Source organism: Panthera tigris, chromosome C1 (assembly GCF_018350195.1).
Source record: "Panthera tigris isolate Pti1 chromosome C1, P.tigris_Pti1_mat1.1, whole genome shotgun sequence".
Lineage (NCBI taxonomy): Eukaryota > Metazoa > Chordata > Mammalia > Carnivora > Felidae > Panthera > Panthera tigris.
Window position 1 is genome coordinate 191,947,462 of NC_056667.1, and position 20,771 is coordinate 191,968,232.

Here is a 20,771-nt window from a genome sequence, read left to right on the forward strand (position 1 = left end):
CCCTACCTTTTTCTTTGGCTTTCTTCAAAAGGATCACAGCATGTTTATCGTGATTATATTGACTAATTAGGATGTAAGCTCTGCAAGAGGAGAGACTTTGTATCATTCTTGCTCACTGTTCTACCCACTGGCACCGAGAACTGTGTAAGGTGTATATATGATCTTGATAATATTTCTTGAATAGGCAACAGAAGTTATTGGGATTAATGATTTCTTTTTGTTTTTAAGTTTATTTATTTTGAGAGAGGGAGAGGGGGAGAGAGCACGAGCCGGGGAGAGGGAGAGAGAGAGAATCCCAAGCAGGCTCTGCGTTGTCATAAATCTTGAGATCATGACCTGAGCTCAGATCAGAAGTCAGGTGCTTAACCAACTGAACCACCCAGACGCGCCCTGAGATTAATTTCCAATGTAGCTTTCTTAGAGAAAGAGAATGCTCTTAAGGTTTGTTTTTATAATATGTGTAAATGGAATTATATTGCCTTCCTAAGGAACATTTCATGTTTTTCCATAGGTCTAAATATGCTACATCGCCTGCTAGTGAAGGATGTTATTAACTCTTAGAAGTTACCTGGAATTGTTTGAATTAGAATCATAAATTCATCAGTTTCTGATTGTTTTTTGTTAGCTAAGTTATATTCTTATGCGTAACACTAAATCTGGCCATGTCAAATAGCTTAGAGTTTTAATTAACTTCTTTCTTACAAGTTATTTTATCAATCACCCCTTAAAGGTATGAGGAATTAATATATAACTAATGAAGTTAACAGTAGTCAAGAAGTACTATGTTATAGCTACATTCTATGTGTATGAATCTTAGCGACATAATGTGGAGCACAAAAGAAAGGCCCATATATAACAGTGATTATTTATGAGGTTCAAGAATATACAAAACCACACTATCTCGGTATACAAACGTGGTAAACTTAAAGAAAAGGAACAAAATGCTATTTACAACCATAGTTTCATTCAGAGCCCAGAGGGGAACGGGATTGGGTAGGGGAATATAAGCATCTCGGAGTCAGTGCTAATGGTGCATTATTATTTGTGGCATCATGATTCTTTATACATTACATGTATTTTATAAATTTTAAAGATTGATTCTACATTTAATAGAACAATAAAAAAATGTAGGAATTCTCAGTTCTTGCTTACGTTAGCTACTAATGCCTTTTAGTTGTACCTGGCCCTATTGTGTGAGCCCAGAATTGGCAAGTATCATCTAATAAACCAGATTTTGAAAGCTTCTTGAGAGATGTAGGATTAATGTCAAAGGTAGAATAATTTTAGTTCTGTGCTGATTGATGTTCATTCTCTTTTTGGTTTTCCCATCTCTGAGATAGGCACTGCTTTCTCCTTTTGACAGATGTAGAAGCTGAGGTTCAGAGAGATTGAGTGATGGACCCAAGTTCATACAGCTAGTCAGATGGAGAGCCTGCACTTGGACCTAGGTTTGTCCGATTCTGCAGTGCTATTCCAGCGGGTTATGGGGACTGAGAATAAAATACTTGAATTCAGGATTTCCCCTCAAGGTCACTTCAGTTTTGTGTATATGATTGATGAAGGAGTGCTGGGAGTACCCATCCAAGCAATGTATTATTTTAAGGGCATACTATATACTTAAACTACCAGTCTTTTGGCATTTGATGCACTTAATGTAAAAAAACATAGTTTCTACCTTAATTAAAATAAAATAAAACTGATGCATAATTTCATCATTGCAGGGGAAAACAATCAGCTTTTATTAAAAAAAATTTTTTTTTAATGTTTATTTTTGAGAGAAAGGGAGACAGAGTGCAAGTAGCGGAGGGGCAGAGAGAGAGGAAGACAGAATCCAAAGCAGGCTCCAGGCTCTGAGCTGTCAGCACAAAGCCTGATGAGGGGCTCCAACGCACGAACCATGAGATCATGACCTGAGCGGAGCCGAAGTTGGGCGCCCAACCTACTGAGCCACCCAGGCGCCCCACAATCAGCCTTTAAATGTTAAAGCACTTCATTGAAATTGGATTTGCTTGTTACTGTCCCAAAGCATCTCCATATTTTTCTACTTTCTTTATAGTTTGATTCATCCAGACTCCTCAAATACTCCTCTTTCAACAAGGCTTGTATCTGTTCAAGAAGATGCTGGGAAGTCTCCTGCTCGAAATAGGTAAGCTGCCAAATGAAAGCTTTATATTCTGTGTTTGAATTTTTCTTTTTTTCATAGTAATGAGAAGAACAAACAGATGAAAATGGGTGAGATTGATTGTTATACTTTCTTAGCTCTAAAAGCTGAATTAAACTGTTGTTTTCCCTTTTGCTAGTTAGCTCTGGCTTGCATTCTCTTCAGTGTCTCTTTTCTAGTATTTTCCACTGGCTTCAGATCTTGGAACCCACAGCCTCCTCTTTCTTCTAGCTTAGCAGATGGCCTTATTTTCTATTTCATAGGGAAGAGAGGAGGTAACAGATGGGCACTTCCTTAACTCTTACCACCACTTACCAACTTGATTACATTTAGAGCTCATTTTTTTTTTCTTTTCTACCTCTTGACCAAGCTAATTCTCCATTTGTATTCTGGATCCCATCCCTGCTCATTTTTTATTGATTATCCTATTGATGTTTGTACATTAATAGTCATTTTGCTGACTTCTTACTGTTAGCATTTAAACAAACTCAGGTCACCTGTTAAAAACAAACAAAAATTTCTCCTTTATGGTTCATCTCTAGGACCTATATTCTCAATTATTTCCTTTCTTCTTAGCCAGCGTCCTTGAAATAGTTGCCTGTAGTCATTCTATACCTGCAAACTTCCTCCTCAGTTTTCACCTTACTAGATGTTACTAATGTTCACACCTCTTCACTGAAAATGCTTTCTTTTTTATAAGCTTAAGTGTTGACTAAGTAGTTATAAACCTGGAGAACTAGACATCTGAATGACTATGGTTTAACATACTTTCAATTTGTTCTTTCAACAAGTATCATTAAGTACCCATAAACTAGATAGTGGAATACAGCGGAGAGTCAAACACAAAAATTGAAAGCACAAATAAGCAATAAAACATAGGGGTAGAGGTTGAGATGTTAAATAGTGAGGTCAGGGAAGACCTCACTGAGAAGGTGACATTTGAGCAAAAACCCAAGGATGTGAGGGAATGAACCATGTGGAATGTTGACCATGTAGAAGAATGTACCGCAAGAACAGGAAACAACAAATTCCTAGAAGGAGCACACCTGGCAAAGGGTAACAAGAGGTCCCGTGTACCTGGACTACAGTGTTCTTACAGTTAAGTGTAAGGACTTTGTCATTTACTCTGGGTGAAATGGGAAGCTACTGGAGAGTCTGTTTTAAAAAACTTAAAAAAGAATTTTTTTTTTTAATGTTTATTTTTGAGAGAGGGAGAGAGAGAGAGAGCATGAGCGGGGAAAGGGCAATGAGAGAAGGAATTAGAGGATCTGAAGCGGGCTCTATGCTCACAGCAGAGAGCCCAATGCAGGGCTCAAACCCATGAATCCTGAGATCGTGAACTGAGCAGAAGTTGGAGCTTAACCAACTGAGCCACCCAGGCGGTCCACCCCTTAAGTTATTTTACAAGGATCTTTATCTTTGACCTGGGGAGAGCAGTTTTTCAGTTAACACCTGGTTTTGAATGGCAGCCTTGTTATTAGCTGAGTTCTCTTAAATTACTTAATCTCTGATTCTTGATTTCTTTCTATGTAGAATGGATTTACTAGTACCTACTCCATAGTGTGCCTGTGCAGATTAAATGAGTCATATAGTATCTAACGTACTGTAGATGCTCCTGCCTTTTTATCCTTTACATAGAAGCTAAAATTTGGGTTCAGTTTTTCTAAGTAGATGCTAACTAAATTTCTAGCTATAATTTTTTAATAAATAGAAGCTTGCTTGATGCTGTTGATATTCCACTTACAAATCATTTATCTGGTAACTTTGCCAAGAGACAAAATTAAGGATATTATGTCAGAATATAATAAGAGAGGAAACAAATTTTCACTTATTTTTTAATTGATCAAATTCAAAATATAATTGAAGATAACAACGCAGGTCTAATAAGAAGAAAGGAATTATTTTGGAGGGGGGTAACATTTGCTTAGTGGGGTTCAAAGTTAGTATTTTATCAGAACATTATAGACGTTCATCTAAAGACACTCTTAGTTTATCAGTTATAACAAAAACTATTTAGTCTGTAGGCCATAGTTTGCTGTCGCTGATCTGCAAGATTATTTTTGCATTTAGTCTGTGATTCTTTATATTTGTCAGCTAAAAAAACAAAAACAAACAAAAAAACCACACACGAATTTTCAGCATTTTAACAAGAATTTGTATGTTTTCTTTGAAATATTACTGATATATGAACTACATTTGTCATTACTCTCCTGTAATCTTTCCATAGTGCCTTTCCTTTACACTTATTCTGAAGTAGTTTTAAACTAACATAGAAGTTGGAAATACAGTATAGAGAATTTTTAGATAACTTCTGTCAGCTTCTCCCAATGATAATATCATACATAGCCGTCATAACTGTATCTAAAAGTACCTTTAGTGTTGGCAAGTAAGCATTTATTTAAAAATGAATTTTCGTTGTAATTTATCGATGAAGAATTTACAATTGTGTTTTCACTCTTTGTTTTTATTTCCAGATCAGCCAGCATTACTAACCTGTCACTGGATCGATCTGGCTCTCCCATGGTGTCTTCATATGAGACATCTGTCAGTCCCCAGTCTAACCGGACATACGTTAGGACAGAGACCACTGAGGATGAACGCAAAATTCTTCTGGTACTGGTCCAGTATCTTTGATCCATTGCTAGTTTGAGCATGAAGGTTGTTTATTTTATTGATTTTTCTTTTTAAGAAACCTACAAAAAGCCACTTAGCATATAAGTTAATAGAGGAAATAAAGTTTTTATTATAATCACCTAAGAAAGTGGTTAAGCATTGCATGCTCATATATTTGTATTAATATTTGCTTGACCCCTTTCATCTGGTAAGATCAGAATTCAGGTATCTATATAATAAGAGTTCCACTTTTAGTTAGGTCCCAGATTGCTTTTAAACTTTGAAAGATGTTTTGCATACACATGAAATGCTTTGCGTACATTTACTATTGTATGTTTATGTGAGATAATAATCAGTTGTTTATTGAATTTATCTGTGTATCAGATAACCTTGTTTAATCCTGTGAGTGACTTAAAGAAATGAAAATGGCTTCTGTTCTCAAGCTTACAATTCAGAAGGTAGAATTGAGGCTGATGGACAGGTCCTAAATAGTAAAACAAGTAATACTTTAATAATAAGAACTACAAAGATCCTTAGTAGTGAGGGAGTCAGGAAAGGCTTTCAACTGAAGGGCTTGACCCGGACCTTGAAGGATGGAATGGATTTAGGTTAGGCAATGAGGAAAATAAATCTTATTTAAAGGTGTGACAGAGTATAGAGGTGAAAAGGAACATGACATTTTCCATGGACCAAAGTAGGGTTTATAAGTTAGGTGAGGTTGGGGGAGAGATTAAGTTAGAGTCTGTGGGCAGTGAGAGTGGAAGTTACTTGGGGTCACCTGGTAGAACATGGTGAATTCAGCCTTTACAAGTTTAGATTTGAATCTGTAGGTGCTGGGAGTGTTTTTGAGCAGGGAGTAATGCACTGAAGGCCTTTCTTCAGGAAAATTCACCAGACAGCTAGGTATAGATGAGAATGGTGAGAAGCTGGTGGAGTGAAGGGCACAAGAAACAGATTAGTGTGACTGATGATTGTGTCCTCTCCCTTGCCCTGTCTCCAGCGAGGAGTATGCAGTGTTGTACTTAGATAACTAGGAGACTGATCATACACGCCATTGACTGAAAAAATTGATTAGGAATGGTGGTTTTTAAGAGAAAATGTTATGTTTGAAATTAGATGAGCTGAGTTCAAGCTGTTCCCCATGCACATGTCATTTCTATTAAATCAAGGGAGTTAGCTCTGACAAATTCAAGTTGAATTTCCTTTTATGAGTCTAAAAATCACAGGAGAGAATTTGAAAAGGTATGTCATATCCTTCTCAGGAGTAATTATTTGCTTATAATGTGATTTTAGGACAGTGTTCAGTTAAAGGACCTGTGGAAGAAAATCTGCCATCATAGTAGTGGAATGGAGTTTCAGGATCACCGTTACTGGCTGAGAACGCATCCCAACTGCATTGTGGGAAAAGAATTAGTCAACTGGTTGATCCGAAATGGGCACATTGCTACAAGGTAATGTAATCTTAAGAAAGACTTTTTGACATTTATTTATTTATTTATTTATTTATTTATTTATAATGAGGCTATGACATTGAGATATAAGTAAGAGGAGCAAATGTTATGTTTTGTGAATAGGGTGCTATTTGTTTCTGCATTTGGTGCTTAGGGTGCTAATTAGTCACCCCTTCTCCCTCCTGGCTTTTAGATAGTAGCAGATAGATGCAAGGAGCCAAATGGGGTCGCAATTTACCTTATTTATTAAAAGCAGAAGTTTAGTAATTCCCACAACACAAAGCTCTCTGATTAAGCAGAATTGGGGAATGTAGCTAGATATTAAAAAGCACAGTGGATTCTCCTGCTACTGTTCCCTAATCTGGACATTACAACCTATCTTGGGAATTGAGTCCATAAGTTATGCCTGGAGTGTCCTAGCTCGCCTCATGATTCATTTGTGAAGAAGAGACAGATCCTGTTACCTTTCAAGATATCACATCCCTAAGCTGTTCTACTTGATTAGATTAGCTGCTGCTCCTTTCCTGGGAAGAAACAAGTATGTAGGAAGAGAGAATAAAAGGGTTAGCAGTGAAGCCCTGGGTTCCAGTTTTGCCTGTATTTCTCTTAGTTTTGTGCCTTTACTCAGTTTATTTAATCTCTCTGAGACTTAGAGCTCTCAATTCCAATGTGAGGAAAATATATGGTCCTGTGAAGAAGCGCTGAGGATATTATTTCATAATATGGGCTAAAGAGCTTTATAAATTGCGAAATGCCGTATAAATAAAATGTGTTGTGTCTATTTCATGTATTTATGTATATATATTTCATACCTATGTCTGTAATACGTGGTATTGTCATCTCATCAAGACTGTAAGCTCCTTGAGGGCAGGAACCATGTTATCCTTTTTTTTTTATTCTAGTAAGTACAGAGGTATGCTCGCACTGAGCACTTGAGCACTTCATACGTGTTTGTTGTAAATAAAATTAGTTTTTGGTAGGACTGCCTTATCAGCAGGTTCTCCTTTATTTTGGTATCTGGAAAAATCTTTTAATATAGCTCCAGGTCTTGCTTCTTTTACCCCTCACCTCTCCATGGACCATCTGAAATTTCAACTGATTAGAACGGAAAAAAAAATTCATCTTGTGTCTCATCTTGTACCTGTGAAATTATCCTAACTTTTAAAAGTTTTAATTTTTTGGTCTTAATTCAGGGCACAAGCTATAGCAATCGGACAAGCCATGGTCGATGGACGTTGGCTGGACTGTGTCAGTCATCACGACCAGCTTTTCAGGGATGAGTATGCGCTGTACAGGCCATTGCAGGTAGTTTTCCGTGTCCGCCAGTGAGCACATAGCTCGCTTGGGAAGTCTTTCTTGATCAGTGGGAATAAAAAGTAGTTGAATTACTCACAGATACATTTTCCTAACATGTTTTCTCTGTTGTTTGAAAGTTAAACACAGGTTTACTTGGTAGCAGTGGTATGAAAAACCAATTGGAATGAGACACTTTTCAATTGGTATGGCTTTTCTTAAGCTTGACCCCGTATTATCGTTGCCTGTTATTTACCTTTAATGGTTTTCAGTTTTACTGTGCCTGTGGTTTTAGGACTAAGAGAGAGTATACGTCATTAAACGATTGAAAAAATTTAGTATCACCCATGCAGTAGATTTTGACGCATTAGCAGTATTGTATAGCAATGGTAAAATGATGGCTGTGTATATGTCTTTTAATTAGGGAAGTGGAAATTATTTAAAATAGAACTTTTTAAGCAGATAAGCTTTCACTTTCGGTTTATGTTAATTTGTTGTGTATAATGTTTAGTCGTACCTTTGTGAGCCAAAAGTGGAAACTCAGAGGTCAGAAAAGGCAAAGGTATGGTATTATTTGTTAAAATTTAACAGTTGCTTTCCAGAAAGTGTCCTAGCATTGACATAGGATTAGAATAAATTCTAAGCCATGTTCACTCTCAGGACTAAAAAAGATGAAATGAAACTGTAAAATCTGTATATTATGTTCTCATAATGTGCTGCCTAAATCTACTGATTAATGAGAATTATAATTTTAAGAGTGGAATTGTCAGCATAATGTTGGTTTGCAACTTAGTTTGTATTAATTAGCTTATTTTTATGTAAATCTCTTTAGTGGTGAGCTTTGTAGAAGTATTGGGCTAGCGTTTATTTGTAGTGTGACAGACAGCCTCACAGCATTGCCATTGAAAGTGAATGACTTGGCTCTTGTCTTGATCTTTCCAGAGTACAGAATTTTCCGAGACCCCTTCTCCAGACAGTGACTCCGTGAACTCTGTGGAAGGACACTCTGAGCCATCGTGGTTTAAAGACATAAAGTTTGATGACAGTGATACGGAACAGATAGCTGAAGAAGGTGACGATAATTTGACTAGTGAGTTTAAACTTTCTAACATTTTAATTTTTATGACTCATTACTGTGTATGTCTGATAAAATGAATGTTTTGTTTGTTTAGTTGAAAGAATCCTACTTTAAGTTTTGGCTCCAACTAAACGTAAACATCTGATAGCAATCCTTGTTCTAGATACAGTATTTTCTTAAGAAACCAACTTGTTAGGCTACTGGCGTTTTCAGATTTTGCCATAGTCTGTAGTTTGCAGCAGCTTAAAAATAACTCTGAGCTAATAATATCGCAGCAGACAACTTTCTCACCTCTTCACTATGATATCAGACTTTCTCTCTGCAGAACCTCCAATATATTTCTCCATTTAAAAAATTTATTTTATATTTAATATGTTCAAATTTTATTAAGGCTACACAGAAGTACGTGAAAATACTGTATCCATTTTGGTATTGCACATTGGGCTTGTATATTAAAAAAACATTTTTCTCCTTTCCTCCAATACCCTGATGAAACCCGTTTTTACTCCCCTCCTCTCCCTATATTTCTTTCCCCTCCCCAACACTAAAAGATTCTGCCAGTCCTAGCAAGCGCACATCAGTCAGCAGTTTCCAGTCCACAGTGGACAGTGACTCAGCCGCGTCCATCAGCCTGAACGTGGAGCTGGACAACGTGAACTTCCATATCAAGAAGCCCTCCAAGTACCCACATGTGCCCCCTCACCCTGCTGACCAAAAAGGTAGGAGGTAGTCACCGTCTGGAATCCAAGCACAGGCTGGAGAGCTGGGCCGTAGGATCTCACGCCAGCCTGTCCTTCTGGCTTCGTCGGTCCCACACGGCGGAGGGGACGTGGTGTGGGTTTTGTTCCACCCTTTCTCATTTTCCCCACACCCCCTCCCCACACTTTTTTTGGTCGGTTCCTTTTATTTCTCGTTTTCTCCCTCAGTACCACCACACCCAATTTAAATAAAGCTTGTAGTCTTTCAAAGGAACTACATCGGACTGCTCTTCCCTGTAGCATAATGTGCAACTTCCAAGGTGGCATTTCTTGGCATTTATAACATGGACGTTCTGCTCTATTCATTTCTCTTTCTTTATTTAACGTTTTAAAGCCTATTTGCTTGTGCTATTAACCAGTAATGTAGTATTTCACTAAACCCTTTCAGGTGCTTGAACTATATTCGGGGGCGGGGCGGATATTCACACATTACAAAACATCTTTCTACTAGAATTTAAAATGCTTATTATGGAAAGAACAGACCGAGGATGCAAATTTATTTCCTGATATCATTGTATTTTTTCCATGGTTTCTAACTGTGAAGAAGCTTCTCACAGATATTTGTTTGCAGGGAAGGATTGTGTTGATCATACTCGCACGTGTACTTCCAGGCCACGTACTAGTTATTATTTCCCTTTGTTAATAAATATCATTCTTGTGTCCACCTCAGAAAAAATGCTTGTTATGTTTATGCCATATTTGTGAAAAAGTTTTCTTCTCTGAGTGATACAAAATGAATGCATTATTTTTAGCTGTCTTATTTGAAGCTGTATTCTACTGACTCACAAACAATAATGGCCATATTCAAAAGATATTTGGTATAAAAGGAAAAATAAGGTAAAGCATTGCTAAAATCCATTAGTGGCAGTACCTAAGAAATGAAATGCTTTTTTAAAATGGATGTTGAGGTTTACTCTTTTGGATATAATTAAAAGCCAAATTTGAGGTGCCTGGGTGGCTCAGTAGGTTAAGCATCTGACTTCAGCTCAGGTCATGATCTCATGGTTTTTGGGTTCGAGCCCTGCATCGGGCTCTGTGCTGACAGCTCAGGGCCTGGAGCCTACTTCAGATTCTGTGTCTCCCTCTCTCGCTGCCCTTCCCCTGCTCGTGCTCTGCCTCTCTCTCTCTCTCTCTCTCTGAAAAATAAATAAACATTAAAAAAATTTTTTTAAAGCCAAATTAAATTTTAGCCCTAAAGAGGCATTATGTAAAAGTAAATAAATTATGTAAAAGTAAAAAATACATAAGTAAATAAATAATTGTGAGGTTTCATTATGTTGTAGTAACTAAAAAATCATTATTATAAAGATGAAACAATTTGTTCTGATTTCACCTGAGGTTTGGATTTTAACATTTAGCTCTCTGAAGTTGAATTGTTTCCTCAGATTGGAAATGCTTGTGTAATTCCTTGCTACTTCTTATTTTGAGTGTAAAAATATGGTCAGAAAAGAGAAATTTTTGAACCTAAACATCTATGCTAAAATAATTAGAAACAAACCCCCATTTCTACAACAAATTTCTCATGGTTGTCAATATTTTTTTTTTCAAGTTTATTTATTTAGTTAGAGAGAGACAGAGAGAGAGAGAGCATAAGCAGCTCCGTGCGGTCAGTGCAGAGTCTGACATGGGCTTGAACTCACTAACTGTGAGGTCATGACCTAAGCCGATATTAAGAGTTGAGTGCTTAACTGACTGAGCCACCTACGTGCCCCTCATCGTTGTCAATATTAACCATTATCCTCAAGGAGTGGTAAAATAGCGTTTAAGAGTTACAGTAATAGGGGGGGAAACAGGGTAGCAAACCATAAGAGATTCTTAACGCTAGAGAACAAACTGAGGGTTGGTGGGGGGAGATGGGTGGGGGATGGGCTACATGGTGATGGGCATTAAGGAGGACACTTGTTGTGATGAGCGTTCTGTGTTGTATGTGAGTGATGGATCACTAAATTCTGAAGCTCATATACGCTATATGTTAACTACCTAGAATTTAAATAAAAACTTGAAACAACAACAACAAAAAGTTACATTAATAAAAATGTTTGTCTTATTCAAAAATAGAAGTTTAGAGAGGATGCGGTAAAAGAGGAGACCTGACTGGCATTGAACATGAGTAAGATACAGGTCTTTATGGGAATCATCAAAAATTATAAAAACGGTGGAGAGCATTTGGGCGAGTGTGAAAGGACAGTCCACTAGACACGGACGTTCGGGTGACATGAACTATAGTCTGGTCCCCTGGAGCACACTGGGTGATGCTTTTGTATTGGAAATGACAGGCGTGGGTCAGAGGTGGCATCTGTTGTGATGGAGGATATCTCTTCTCTGGACAAGTGTGTTGGCGATGCAGTCTTGTTTTGCTGAAAGTAGAATGTGAAATACATGTTTGACTTGATGTTGATTCCACATCTTGGAAAGTTAAGGAAATTATGAAAACCATGAAGGAAGTGACCAGTCATTATAGATTTTGTTATAGCAAAAGGTGGACTGCTGGGCAGTTAGACAATTTGCTTTAGGACGCCTGACCTCGTAATGTTGGGAGAAGAATGAAATAGGAAACTTCGATAATGAAATTTGTACAGTATTTTTACAACCTCAAATTGTATCCCTAAGGAAATTTAAAGGGGAAGCATCTGCAGTTGAAAAAAATCACCATGAATCTTTTGCAACCTCTCTGCTCTCAACCCTTTAAAAAGATGGTCTGCAAAAGTTGTGAGAGATAACCTTTATATGGGGTTGAATCTGAAAGTGGGGGCTAGCACTTAAAAGAAAAAAGGGATAGTAGAAGTCTAAATTGCGCTGATGGATGGACTAAATGCCAAGGACATCTCAGAAAAGATTTGGTTTTTAATGTTTATTTTTTATTTTTGAGGGGGGGGAGGGGTGGGGGGCGGGGCAGAGGATCCAAAGTGGGCTCCACGCTGACAGCAGAGAGCTGGATGTGGGGCTCAAACTCACAAACCGTGAGATCATGACCTAAGCTGAAGTTGGATGCTCAACTGACTGAGCCACTCAGGTGCCCCTCAGAAAAGATTTTTAAAATTGTGGTGTAAAGAAAGAAAAAAATAATGCCAGTGATAACGAGGAAGTTGATATAATATTAATTTAAGCTTCCCCCCTCGTCTCCATTGAGATAATCTTATCAGGAAAGAACTTAACATGGTTAAAAGGAAAGTGAAGTTCAAGATAATGAGAAGATAGGGAATGCCAGGTTTTTAAAAAAAATTTTTAAAGTTTATTTATTTTGAGAGAGCGAGAGAGAGCAAGCACAAGCAAGGGAGAGGCAGAGAGTGAGGTAGTCGTGGAGTCCAACATGGGACTCCATCCCACAGACTGCAAGATCATGGCCTGAGCTGAAATAAAGAGTTGGATGATTAACGGACTGAACCACCTAGGTGCCCCAAGAATGCCTGGTTATTTTAGTCTTTTGTCAGGTTTGGTCAAAATATATACTAGATTATTTAAAGAATTTAGAGCTGTGATCATGGGGGCCAGAGTTCGTTATCTTAAAATTGTGGAGAAAAGGAGAGGGTGGAGAAAAGGAGAAAAGGGTGACTGTAGTGACAGAGGCAATAAACTTTTGAAAAAGTAGGTTCTTGATTTGACATTAGAAGTTGGCAAAATTGGGGGCGCCTGGGTGGCTCAGTCGGTTGAGCGTCCGACTTCGGCTCAGGTCATGATCTCGCGGTCTGTGAGTTCGAGCCCCGTGTCGGGCTCTGTGCTGACAGCTCAGAGCCTGGAGCCTGTTTCAGATTCTGTGTGTCCCTCTCTCTCTGACCCTCCCCCGCTCATGCTCTGTCTCTCTCTGTCTCAAAAATAAATAAACGTTAAAAAAAATTTTTTTAAAAAGTTGGCAAAATTGTAGAAAAATTTAATGAAAAGAATGTACTGTTGTATTTAGAAAGGGGAGTGGTAGTGAGTGGGCACCAGTGTTGGTTTACTATAATAAGTCTTTTCAAAACAACCCTATTTCCTTCTTTTATGGTAGTAGGAGATTGGTAGCTCAGGAGACTGTGGTGGATCCTGTTGTCTTTGTTGTTAATAAGACATTTAATGGTCTCAATAACTTTGTGGACAAAGAGGATAGTTTTGCACTTATATACTAAGGAGGTAGTTATAGACAGTAGTCATGTTTACCTGTTAATAGCACAGACTCGAGTCTCTATGAGTCTCTGTACAAGAAACATACATAAAGAGATTAGTGTGTTTGGCAAATGTAGGAACTTAAGGGTGTCACTCTTAATATGACACATGGATTTGTACTTTAATGGTTGTGCCAGATATTGAAAGAGTAACCTGATATCAACAGAAAAGGGATGCTCATAGGTTATGCTATAGGGCTGTCTATCTGTATTCAGTTCTTGCTCAACAAGCTTGGTTTTTTTTGGTCAGCACTTTTAATGTTTTCCAGATTCACAAATTTTTAAAATATGGAAAGAATAACTAGCACATTGGATAGCAGAATTGAAATCTAAATATCTTTATTAAGCAATCGACTGAGGCTAATAAGATGAAATTTAACACCTTTAAACATAAAATAATGTAATTAGGCTTAAAACATCTATTAATACTCTGGAGAAAGTTGTCCTTTTTTTAAAAAAAATTTTTTTTAATGTTTATTATTTTTGAGAGACCAGAGAGAGCGTGAGCAGGGGAGGGGCACAGAGAGAGGGAGACACAGAATCCGAAGCAGGCTCCAGGGTCTGAGCTGTCAGCACAGAGCCCAACGCAGGGCTCAAACTCACGAACCGTGAGATCATAACCTGAGCCGAAGTCGGATGCTCAACCGACTGAGCCACCCAGGTGCCCCGAAAGTTGTTCTTAATAGTTCGTGTGATGTTGTTTGAGAGAAATTATATTTATTTTGTATATGGCTGAAGGAGAAGCTAGGTTCAGGAGTTAGGAGTAGTGAGCTCTTGCTGCTGGGCGCTGGGGGTGCCCAGGTGGTGTTGAATGTCCACCTTTCAGAGTTATTGAGGATTGATGCCTACATTGGATGAAACGTTAGGTACCTTGGTGACTTCTAAGTTTCCTTTTAATTCTGAATCTGAAAGGAGAAATCTAGATTTGACATTTTAAAAGAATGGTAAGGAATGTAAGGAATCCTTCAGCCTATTCAGTAAGAACAGAATAGAAGAGATTCAGCATCAGAAAGAAGGTAATTATTAAGGTCATTTGCAACCTAGAGAGTCTAAAATTTAAGGACTTTCTAGGTGTTTATGGACTTAATAAATGTTTCTCGCTTTCACAGTTCTCTGCTGTTAGTTTTTAGCATACTAACAAGAATTATCCTTTGTCTGCTTTTCTTGTGAAGTTGAAATACAGTATTGTGTTTCTTCTGCATTGTGGTTAAGATTAACACTGATTACCAGAAAGTAAATATCGTCAGAGTGAACTGGTAGTAAAGTGAAAGAATAAAACACTCCTCTGCCTCCGGTTTTCATTCCTCTAAAAATACAAATGGGAATGGGTGGTTTTTTAGCTTTCCATTGAAGTTAAAGGTAATATTTATTAACTGTTTTCTTAGGAATCATCCTCTATCTTCCGAGGCTAAGGAAATTTGGATTTCTAAAATTGATTGACATATCTGCACTTAAAAAACAATCTGCTGTTTTTTTATCTTATGTAAGCAAACCCCTCATTTTCATAAGCTCATAAAACTGAAACAGTGGGATCTTGTTTAATTATTCACTGGTGGTAAAATTTGGAGAGTAGTACAATTAAAATACATTTTATTTTGTGTTGAAGCAGGATTCTGAACGAGTCTTGACAAGTTTGTGAGTAGAACCTAGAGAAGTGAAAATCATAGCTTCCATAAGCCTCTAGGTCTAACTTCCCATTTACAGGAGAACATAGGAGCAAGTTAAACTGCCCCATGAGGAAGCATTCCGATCAGATCCGGAATATGGGACATTCCACAGGACCTTTGGCCTGGGTTCTTTCAAAATTTAATATCATGACTAAGTAAAAAGGTAGGGAGTTTGCTCTGTTCTAAAAGAGAATGAAGGGAATGCAATGTGTGAATCTTAGTGGATCCAGGTTTGAGGCAAAAAATTTATTAAAGCATTTTAGGAACAGATAAATTCAAATGTGCACTAAGTTGACAATATTAAGACATTGTCAATTTTTTTGAGTGTATAAATGGTATTGTGGCTATGAGAAGAATGCCCTTATGTTAAACATTTTTTTAGTGTTTATTTTTGAAAGAGAGAGGGAGAGCGAGCAGGGGAGGGGCAGAGAGAGAGGGAGACAGAATCTGAAGCAGGCTTTGCACTGTCAGTGCAAAGCCCGATGTGAACCCCTGAATTGTGAGATCATGAGCTGAGCTAAAGTCGGATGCTCAACCAACTGAGGCACCCAGGTGCCCCCAAGAATGCTCTTATTTTTTTTTTTTTTTAATTTTTTTTTTTTAACGTTTATTTATTTTTGGGACAGAGAGAGACAGAGCATGAACGGGGGAGGGGCAGAGAGAGAGGGAGACACAGAATCAGAAACAGGCTCCAGGCTCTGAGCCATCAGCCCAGAGCCCGACGCGGGGCTCGAACTCAGGGACCACAGGATCGTGACCAGAGCTGAAGTTGGACGCTTAACCGACTGAGCCACCCAGGCGCCCCAAGAATGCTCTTATTTTTAAGAGATGCACGCTGAAGTATTAGTGGTCAAGTGTCATGATGTGTGTAATTTCAAATGGTTGGGGAAAACCTACATATATGTAGAAAGAAATCAGATGTGGTAAGTTAACAGTTGTTGAATCTGGGTGAAGGGTATACAGGATATTCTGTATGTTTGAAAATGATCACTCCTGGGGGCGAGGTTAGGAAATATATATTACATATATACATATATATAAAAGTAAATATATATGAAAAGTAAAGCTTGCAAAGCCAATATATTAGTTGAACAAACAGGTTGGCATTATTCATTCTGTGTGGGAGGTGTAGAAATGAAGTATAACATCTATTTTTATTTGTCCACATACTTGATTTATTGTATTTGAGTTGGCACACATGAATTTTCTATGTAAAACTTTTTCTCTGCTTTCTTGTTCAAAGGATGATCATATTGGCTTATAAACATAATGACTTCTGAAGCTTGTTTGTTATAAGTGAAATCTATTTAAAATGCTTAAAATACGTTGTGGTTTAGTTTGCATAGTAGAAAGAACCTAGAAAAGTTACAGGGGAAGTGAAGAATAAGTTTCACTTGTAAGAGAAGTATTTAATATTCTGAAAGTTCTAAAAGCACACAGCATGTGTTCAGTTACATTCTGGCAACTCTTTGGGAGTGTTTGATTAGAATTTTGAAAAACTGAAACTCTAATTCAGAAACTCCTAGAAATCCTGATGAGTTATCTCTATTCCCTGCCAATGTCACTTGTGTATTAATTTGCTTTATAGCTTGTAGTCTGAAATTAAAAAAAAAACAAAACACCTTATATATTTTTTCAGGTGGCTTCTCTACCCAAGAACTACTTTGTGTATAGACAGAGTCATTATCTGTGAAATCATACAGCTGTTCATGAGAAAAATAGTGTAACTTTTTTGGCTTTTCATGCCTAAATTAGTGAAGATCTCAATTTTCGTAAACTGTTTCAGCTTTGATAAGGGAAAAGCAATCTGTTAAAAGATTATCCGACCTTACTGCTTCAAGGTTCTTTTGAGTTATTATTCAAGTCTTTCAAGTCTGTTAAGTTTAGTATGAAGTGTGTGGAATAAGTCTAAAGATGCTTTTTAGCCTAACGCTCTCTTGCATTGGCTGGGCAGTGTTGGGTTTAGTATGAGTAATACTTCGTGTGTAGGTGTGTTCTCTGTATAATTACGCTGGCAAGTTACAGTCATAAGTCTCTGCTTTTCTTCCCACTCTCTCTGCTCTCTCCCTGGTATGCAGAGTATTTGATATCTGACAATGGAGGACAACAACTCTCAATAAGTGACGCCTTCATCAAAGGTAATTTTCTCAAAAGCTGTACACGGGATATTGTGTCTTGTTTGTGAGGATGTGCTTAGGGCCTAGCACACTGATTGGCACAGAGTAGGTACCGCAAATGAATTTGATTGTTTTAATATAATGGGAACACAGTTTTTGATACATATGGTGACTCTGAGAATGTTGGGAGTGAAGAATATAAACTTGGACTTGGTTTGAGACAGGCTATCTGATCTGAAGGGTAATTGTTTAAAAGCTTTTAAATAGAATTTGCATTTTAGTCTTGTAAAGGCATACATAGCTTATGCTTTCCAAATCATGAATATAATATTAAGTCTTGATATACATATCATCAAGGATTCTCAAACCGTCAGAAAGCCTCCAAGGAGATCTCATCCAATTGAGGACACTGCTTGCCCTGTGGAACTGGGAAGAGAAGTGGGCAGAGGAGATAAAGAACTGATTCTGCTGGTCCATATCTTGGGGATGGAACGGCAGTATGGAAGAGTACAGTCTTCTCTTACACCTTCCCTACTTAGCTTACTGTGGAGTACTGACATGCTTAATTAGTTCATAACCCTCCACAGCCTAGACCTTAGACAGTGGGAGGGCTTCAAATAAAAGAGAAAAGGTGGGGCAGGCTGGTGCACGGGGGGCCATTCGCAGCTGATCTCAAAATTTAGCAGGGTTTCTATATTCACCTCTGAACACCTGGTTCAACCAGAAGTTGATAGGCCCGCTGTTTACATAATTAAAATATACAGTTTTTGTTCCTTGCATGTGGACATGTTCTTTACTTTATAGTGCTGGACCATTATGTTGGAAGCTGTTTTGTTTGGTTGGTTGGCTTTAAGAGGGGGGAAGGATGAGAGAATTTTTGTAAACGTTTCCCACCTCTCTCCATTTATTCAGTCACATTTTTCAGTAGTTATATAGTGAACATTTTTTTTTTTGCAAAACTTTTAATGTTACCTATTTATTGTTTAGATCCACTTTCATTCTTTTTAAAAATCTAAAGATTTTACAAAATTTTACATAGATTGTTACCATGTTTTAATGTTTCTTTGTAGTTCATTTTTGGGTCTGACTTATAAAAATTTGGCTTAAAAAAAGGCCTTTGTTTTTTATATTGAGAAAGAAACACTATTAAGAATTGTCTGGATAAACTTTCTACACTGTCACATGCTGGTTCAGACGTATCAGAGCTGAGCTTTTCTCTTTCAAGTTCAGCACCCACACTATCACATGTTGTTCCGCCAGCATTCAGAGTTGTGCTGAATGTAGTTTTTAGTTTGCGTTATTATAAGGAAAGCTGGCCTCCTTTTTTAATGTCCCCAGCTGAATAAAAGGACTATAAAAAAATCTCATTTGTTTCTCAGAAGCCATATTTAAAATTGTTGGCTTAAGAGTCCTAGTCACTTACGTAAATTTGCTTTCTGGTGTTCTGTCTCTGATTTTGGCTGTTATGAGTTGATGATCTAAGTCAGACTTAATTTTTTTATTTGTGTATTGACACATGTCCTTGCCTTTTTATACCAATAGTTTGAACTGACAGACTTTAAAAAATTTGAAAGGATAACTTGGCACTTTCTAAACCTGTAAGTATATGGTATAAAATGCAACAGCGAAATACAATTTCTTATTTTATACCTAGAATCCTTATTTAATCGTCGAGTTGAGGAAAAATCCAAAGAGCTGCCTTTCACACCTTTGGGTTGGCATCATAACAACCTGGAGCTGCTGAGGGAGGAGAATGGAGAGAAACAAGCCATGGAGAGGTTGCTGTAAGGCAGTGAGCTTTTTGATTTTAATTTTCCATTTTTATAATGTTCGGTGACTTGGTGGGCATATGCATAGTAGTTTTTCTTCCTCATGAAATCAAAAATACTAAGATTACTTAGGAAATAAAGCCTATTGTGATGAACTTTCTTGTAAGAGTCCTCAACTGTGATTGTCTGTGCCCACTGTAATTTATGGGGTAAAATTTCATTGAATTAAAGGGGTTATCTTAATTGAATATACTCACAGATTTCTTAATTGAATATACTCACAGATTTCATTCATGTGCAAGATCATTAAGGCGCAGATAAAATAAGATTGACTCAAACAGATCTTCAAGCCCTAATTCACATGCTTATTTCTTTGTAGAGTGCCTGTTGATTTTCAGAATTCTTGTCTCTGGCGGTATTAACTCTGCAAACTTCTTTCTTGTGACATTTTTGTAGCTCAGCTAATCATAACCACATGATGGCACTACTCCAGCAGTTGCTCCATAATGAGTCATTGTCACCATCTTGGAGGGACATCATTGTATCACTGGTCTGCCAGGTTGTTCAGACAGTCCGACCTGATGTCAAGAACCGGGATGATGACATGGACATCCGTCAGTTTGTCCATATTAAAAAAGTGAGTTCCGCTAATGCTTTTCTAATGCTAGGTGCTGATCGGTGGGCCTGGCAGTCATTTGGCTCTTAATGGTCATCTAAAGGGGGTTCTCGGTGAGGAGGGGAAGGTTTTTCTGCCTGATATGTTTGTTAACAATGAACTCAGTGGTCATGGAAGCCACTCATGGGAAGTGAGAGGTGAATAGAAGGGGTGAGTTGGGCATGGAGTGAATTGGGAAACCAAGCAAATACGGTTTCTTCCCTTCTTGCTTCCTTTTGCTTGATGTGTCGTCTATGAGAAGACCTCTTCCCACAGATTACTGTCACTGTTCTGAGGAAAAGCAGTGGGTAATTGCTTTATTTAGCTGGTAATGGAGTCCTGTATGTATTTTTTGCCTATGACGTTTGACTTAGTAATGGTTTTAATTGCCAATTTGTTCGGTCAGATTGGTATTTTAGAGCACCAGCTAATACTGTAGAGAATGGGAAATGGGTAAATAGACAGTCGTGCTAGATGCCATTAATTATTGGTTGAAAGGAAGAGCTATATTCTGGAACTTCTTTTCTGATTTGATTACATAATAGTTAAAACTAAAAATGGAACTAAATAATAACATCCAAACGACTGGATTCTAAGGATATATTATTGAGTTTTGTTTTCTTATTTCATTAGATTCCAGGTGGAAAGAAGTTTGATTCTGTGGTTGTCAATGGATTTGTTTGTACCAAAAATATTGCACATAAAAAGGTAATGTGATCTTTTCCGACAGTGAAGGTCAGCAAACTATGATTGTGTACCAAGCCAACAAGTTGGGGTACTAACTTCTAATCATAGAAGAGAAGGAGAATGGATATCAAGGAGTAGTTTAGCAGTGTCTGCTATAGGGGTGAAATCTTGGAGGTTCAGGAAAGGTCTCCCAGAGCTGATGATGATTAGGATTTGGGTAATAGGAACTCATCGGACAAAAGAAGGTAGGGGAAGGGTGGGTCAGGCTTCCAGACCAACAGAATGATAGGATACTGGTATCATTTCTCCCTTGACCCTGCCACATCTTAGGGAGACAAGGTTTCTCTAATAGCCTGGAGTCCTTCCAGAGGCCTAGAATTTTA

The 20,771-nt window shown here is 37.7% G+C and overlaps 1 protein-coding gene across 1 annotated transcript in view; it reads left to right on the forward strand.

Moving 5' to 3' along the window:
* The window catches only part of PIKFYVE (phosphoinositide kinase, FYVE-type zinc finger containing), an 81,504-nt gene that overhangs the window by 15,954 nt on the left and 44,779 nt on the right, over positions 1 to 20,771 (forward strand). The window contains 10 exon segments of the mRNA XM_042995219.1: positions 2,057 to 2,146; positions 4,636 to 4,774; positions 6,068 to 6,225; positions 7,419 to 7,530; positions 8,461 to 8,608; positions 9,148 to 9,315; positions 17,239 to 17,298; positions 18,932 to 19,061; positions 19,503 to 19,683; positions 20,335 to 20,409. Of these exon segments, the coding sequence (XP_042851153.1) occupies positions 2,057 to 2,146; positions 4,636 to 4,774; positions 6,068 to 6,225; positions 7,419 to 7,530; positions 8,461 to 8,608; positions 9,148 to 9,315; positions 17,239 to 17,298; positions 18,932 to 19,061; positions 19,503 to 19,683; positions 20,335 to 20,409 (1,261 nt within the window).